The 5,631-nt window shown below is 39.4% G+C and overlaps 1 protein-coding gene across 4 annotated transcripts; it reads right to left on the bottom strand.

The window, feature by feature from the left end:
• Positions 1-737: 737 nt before the first annotated feature.
• LOC113744246 (unconventional myosin-Va-like) lies at positions 738-5,211 on the bottom strand. 4 transcript variants are annotated; one of them, XM_027273199.1, is made up of 2 exons: positions 1,605-5,211; positions 738-1,382 (listed from the first exon to the last, which is right to left on the bottom strand). In XM_027273199.1, the coding sequence occupies exons 1-2, from the start codon at positions 2,983-2,985 to the stop codon at positions 856-858; spliced, it is 1,908 nt and encodes a 635-aa protein (XP_027129000.1). In that variant the 5' UTR covers positions 2,986-5,211; the 3' UTR covers positions 738-855. The 4 variants fall into 4 exon arrangements, with proteins under 4 accessions (XP_027129000.1, XP_027128999.1, XP_027128998.1 ...); XM_027273198.1 differs by having other exon boundaries at positions 738-1,604; positions 1,815-5,211; XM_027273197.1 differs by having other exon boundaries at positions 738-1,614; positions 1,825-5,211.
• Between the last annotated feature and the right edge of the window lie 420 nt (positions 5,212-5,631).

The raw sequence follows: 5,631 nt of genomic DNA, 5'->3' as shown, positions 1-5,631 counted from the left end.
TGTTTTATTTTCCTCATTTAAACTTTTGATCTCCTTTTTTAGATACTTATATGGAGGATTCAGACCTGTGACCAAGCTTATAGTTCTCCCACCAGTTGAATCAGACTCTGACAACTTGTGATTTATTAATCAAATTCAAATGTACCATTTGAAGGGGTGGCTGTTGAAAATCACAAGACTCCACCCTGCCAAGAAGACCACACCTTCCTAAGGTTTTATAAGTCCGCCCCCAAACCTCATGCTCTCTCTCTCTCTCTTTTTTCCCTCCACTGCAGAACAAAGGGACACACCGGCTGCACCTTTCGTCTCTCCTATTGTGGATGCATTAAGTTATATGAAACTATCCACCTCCTTATGTTCATCTTCTTTTGTTTGTTGAAAATAAATTAAATTGAACGGCTCACTGGATCCTGGGTGTTTGAATGTGCACACCACATTGGATGTTGCTGAACCAACAGCAGAGCATTTATAGATAGTTTTTTCACTAGGTGTAAAGCCATAGTTTGGTGTATTTATGTTTACCTTTTGTAAATAAATTATTTTCATCTTTGACATCAAATGACACTCAAATGTTCCTGTTGTGTCTCATTCAATTTATATTCCTTCTATTTTATTTTACAGCATCAATTTCACGTCCAATCTATTGTGTCTGTGTGTAATTTTATTTGTATTTTATTCTTGACTTAAACCCTAATAAACATTGCTAAACATTGCACGACCTTGCAGCTCTATATATGTTTTTTTTTGTGTGTGTGTGTTTTTTTTTTTTTTTTTTACATATATACATGCAAATTGTGGGAGAACCGGAGCACCCGGAGAAAACCCTGGACACATTATGAATGTTGTTTTAGCTGTTTAGAAGGGATGAGGGGTGATGTCGTACTTGGTGCAGTAAGGCTCAATCATCTCGATGACACAGGATGACATACATTGTATATTACTGCTGCCCAGGTAACCTAGGGTGTATATACCTGCAGCAACGATGCCAGCAGTCAAACCTGCTTTCAGTACACGGCCAGCACAGCGACGGAAAAAAGTTGTGGTCTGAGCCATAGGAGCAGGAGGTTGTTCTTCAGGAAGAGAAACATTCTGTCTATTTTCTTCACTCAAACTTTTGTTATCCTTTTTGAGATTACTTATTTGAGAGGAATTACTCTCATTATTTTCCCCCTTTTTGCTGAGAAGTTCAGCCATAGGAGCAGGAGGTTGTTCTTCAGCAACCTGCATGGGAATGTCATTTATGTGTTCATCAAGAAAGTTTGAAGCTTGCGGCACCTCTGCCCCAATATTCTCAAATCCAGCTAGGATCTCCTCCTGCCTCCTCTCCAGCTGGTCTTTTAGGTCACAAATGGACTGCTGCAAAGCCATTCTTATGTTATCATGTTCTTTGATTTCTTGGTCCTTTTCAGCAATAATAATCTCTTGCTTTTGCAACAGCTCTTTATATGTAAGATTGTCATTTGAGATGACAGTTAACTTCTCTTTGAGTTCTTTTAACTGCATCTGCAGGTCACTTACTTCGAGCTGGTGCGACTCCTGCCTCCTCTCCAGCTGGTCTTTTAGGTCACAAATGGACTGCTGCAAAGCCATTCTTATGTTATCATGTTCTTTGATTTCTTGATCCTTTTCAGCAATAATCATCTCTTGCTCTTTATATGTAAGATTGTCATTTGAGATGACAGTTAACTTCTCTTTGAGTTCTTTTAACTGCATCTGCAGGTCACTTACCTCGAGCTGGTGCGACTCCTGCCTCCTCTCCAGCTGGTCTTTTAGGTCACAAATGGACTGCTGCAAAGCCATTCTTATGTTATCATGTTCTTTGATTTCTTGGTCCTTTTCAGCAATAATCATCTCTTGCTTTTGCAACAGCTCTTTATTATTTCTTATCAGAGTCATATTCTCCTCCAGCTGACACTGAAGGTCTTGGACAGCTACTGTTCTTGATTGCCGAGTCTGCTCTACGCGATGTTCAAAGTCACGTAGGGTTGCCCTCAGCAATTGAAGCTCTTTGTTTTTTTCTTCCATTGCAGCCATGAGCTGCTCCACTTCTCCTTCATTTTTTTTCAGGTTTTCAGTGGTGACAGTGAGGTTGTCGTTTGAGATTTTTTCACTCTCCTGCAGCCTCTGTAGTTCCTGCTGCAGGCTTTCTTTTTCAACCCTCTGTCTCTCACAAAGAGCTTCAAGTTGAACGATCAGAAAAACATTCTGTTCATTTTCCTCATTTAAATTTTCGTTCTGTTTTTTTAGATTACTTATTGGAGAGAAATAGCTCCTATTCTTTCCCCCCTTTTTGCTGAGTTCAGCCATAGGAGCAGGAGGTTGTTCTTCAATATTGTCAAATCCAGCTAGGATCTCCTCCTGCCTCCTCTCCAGCTGGTCTTTTAGGTCACAAATGGACTGCTGCAAAACCATTCTCATGTTATCATGTTCTTTGATTTCTTGATCCTTTTCAGCATTAATAAGCTCTTGCTTTTGCAACAGCTCTTCAGTATTGCTTATCATAATCATATTCCCCTCCAGCTGACACTGAAGGTCTTGGACAGCTACCGTTCTTGATAGCTCGTCTTGCCGAGTCTGCTCTACGCGATGTTCAAAGTCACGTAGGGTTGCCCTCAGCAATTCCAGCTCTTTGTTTCTTTCTTGAATTACAGCCATGAGCTGCTCCACTTCTGTTTCCTTTTTTTTCAGGTCTTCAGTGGCGACAGTGAGGTTGTCATTTGAGATGACAGTTAACTTCTCTTTGAGTTCTTTTAACTGCATCTGCAGGTCACTTACCTCGAGCTGGTGTGACTCCTGCATCCTCTTTTTCTCGGACCTCTCTTTTTTTAATTCAGACTGAAGTGTCTTGACCTCAGATTCAAGTTTTTCAATCTGATTGCTCAGCTGGGGCTTGATTATTTTTAATTCAGACTGAATTGTCTGGCCTTGCTTAGACTTCTGCTGAAGCTCCTCTGCCACATAGAGACGACGGGATTCCTCTGCCATTTTATATTCACTCTGACTGGTTTTGTTCACACTGGGATTTGAAAGTAGCTCCTTTGTTTCTTTCCAGGTCTAAAAGTCCTTAAAACTCCTCGAATAAGTTTGATTTTGAAAATAAGCACCCTTATAAGTTTTGTTGCTCCTCCCACTTATGACGTCATCTTCTCGCCTTTGATCTTCCCACATTCACGGTGCGCATGCGCAGTGGAATGTTGTCCAGTTACTATGGTTACGTGGACGCTCCGTGTCTATGGCATGAAACTTTCTCATGAGAATGTTTTAAATGAGAGTATGATTAATTATGAATGTAGTTGTAAGTCAGTGTGGCTTTAATTGATATAATTCAATCAAAAATACACCTTTCAGGTTCGCCACTTACATCTTCAAAAAACTCTCCTATTGCAATCAATAAATGGCACACACTGCTAATAACCCAATGAGCACACACGCACATGATAGAGATGGACAAATCAATAAACGTCAGATCTCTTACTTTCTTTGAGGGTTGTACTTAGTAGAAGCTACAAACAGCGAAACTGTGCGAAACTATTTTGTTCGGATTTATTACATTTTTTATCATGTCAGAGGCGCTGTGGTCACCCATATGAACCGAATATTTACTGAAGACTACAAAAGGCAGTTCATCTTCTGACAGTTTGCAGATAAATTAAAATATTAATCAGATGTCCTGTCTGATCAATCAGAGCGAGTATTTTACAAAAAAACAAACCAAAGCATGACGATGACGTACATAATATTTCCACGAGGGAGGAGCTTTGAGGTCTCACTTTTTATTTGACTTCAGTTTTGTCACATACACTTACACACTACATTCATGATTTAATTGAGAACTGTTATAAAGGTTCAGGACGTTCCTGTAACCATAGTAACGGCGCGGAGGGCGAGGTAGAGATGCTGAATGAAGCATGAATGAATGAAGATATACTCCAGACAAAGTGCAGACCGGAGTCATCATTTCAGACATGTCGCACACGACGGGTTCTCTCGTGTTGACAAAATTTTACAAACCGAGTCTCAAAATGACGATACTGGTCTGTGACGCAGTCAAAACCTAATGGATGACATCACAGCGTGACACTGACAGCACACAGACAGCAGGGAGACAGACGTGCAGCGCCATGCAACATTTCAGACTATCAGGAGCAAAGTGACAGATTTGAATCTGTAGGTTAATGGACGTGTGGCGTGAGAGCATGAAAAGGGTTCATTTCCCCTCAGCGAGCCAGTCAACTTTAGACCGTACACAGTGATGAGCGAGCAGCCTAAGTTCAAGTTTATGTGTGGCCTCGTCTAGTAATTGTGGCCATAAGCAACGGTTATGCCTGAGTACATAAGATGTAAATCTGCATTTTTTTTCTGGATGGCACAGAATTAAACGCATGAAAACTTGTGTAAAACATGATTTTTGATCATCTATTCACTTCACTTTTTTTTTCAAATGGCATGAATGAATGAAAAGTGTTTGTCCTTCCTTAAAGACGTGGTTTGGATGTCTTCCTTGCTGTGGTCTCCCATTAATATGACAGGTTTCATACATTTTTGTGGGGAGTGCAGCAGCACTGCAGAGAACATGGATGAAAATCTATTTAGGATTAAAATGTGCTGAGCAAATTTACCAGAAGTGGAAGCGTATGAGATGTGTTTCTCACCATTAAAAGACTCCATCAAATACTCTTGTTTTTAAAATATTAAATATTTTTTCTTGCTGCTTTTTAAAATTAAAATACAATAAATAAATCCCCCATCCACCATTGACTGTTCTGTTGTCAGACCTATCAAACTCATACATATATGGGCACCAAATGTATGCTGTTAAAGGTACTTGATGCTGGGGTAAAAAGGAACAAAATTATGCAGGTGGGGTGCATTTCATGGCAGACCTTCATTTCCTGTGATATATACCCACTGCGTAATTCTCACTGTGAAGCTGTCACATGCACTAAACTGACTCTGGTTACACATACTAGTCTCATCTGTATACTGTGAAAAATATTTGATGTGGAAAAAAACTGTAGTTAATTTTCATGTCATATTTCTCATTCATTTTGGAAGTTACTTTTCTGAAATATCTATGGATTTTGTCGAATGGTTGGAGCTGTGTTAAACGTTAACACTGTGTTACATATTTGTTTTTTGTTTTTAAACAGGAATGTGGGGAGAGAGAGATGGGGAATGACATGTAGCAAAGGGCCACAGGTCGGATTCGAACCCTAGGCCGCTGCAGCAAGGACTGAGCCTTTGTACAGGGGGCAGATTTTTTTTACATTAAATTTATCAAATATAACAAAAAAAGTACAAACTATATACTCTTTGCGTGTCATTATTAGTGATTAACTAGTGAGTAACATTTTACTTTCCATGTGGTGTAAATTCAGTTTCCATTACACACAATACTTTTGTTTTTGCTCCCATTTTTCATGAGATAAACTCAAAAATCTAAAACATTTTCTATATACTGTACACAAAATAACCATTTCTCTCAAATGTTCACAAATCTGTGTAAATCTGTGATAGTGAGCACTGCCGAGATAACTGGGGAACACAATTTTGTTGAGTTAGGTCTGACAGCTGTTTTTAACTCATTTTTGGGTGTGGAATCCAAAACTGATTTTTCTCTATCACGTCAAA

This window comes from Larimichthys crocea, chromosome XXI (assembly GCF_000972845.2).
Source record: "Larimichthys crocea isolate SSNF chromosome XXI, L_crocea_2.0, whole genome shotgun sequence".
NCBI lineage: Eukaryota > Metazoa > Chordata > Actinopteri > Sciaenidae > Larimichthys > Larimichthys crocea.
Note: the sequence above shows the minus strand (reverse complement) of the source record. Positions and strands in the feature narration are given on the sequence as shown.

Bases quoted from the DNA above. Each gene is read 5' to 3' on its own strand.
- LOC113744246 (XM_027273195.1), bottom strand. From the start codon at position 2,985: ATGGCAGAGGAATCCCGTCGTCTCTATGTGGCAGAGGAGCTTCAGCAG.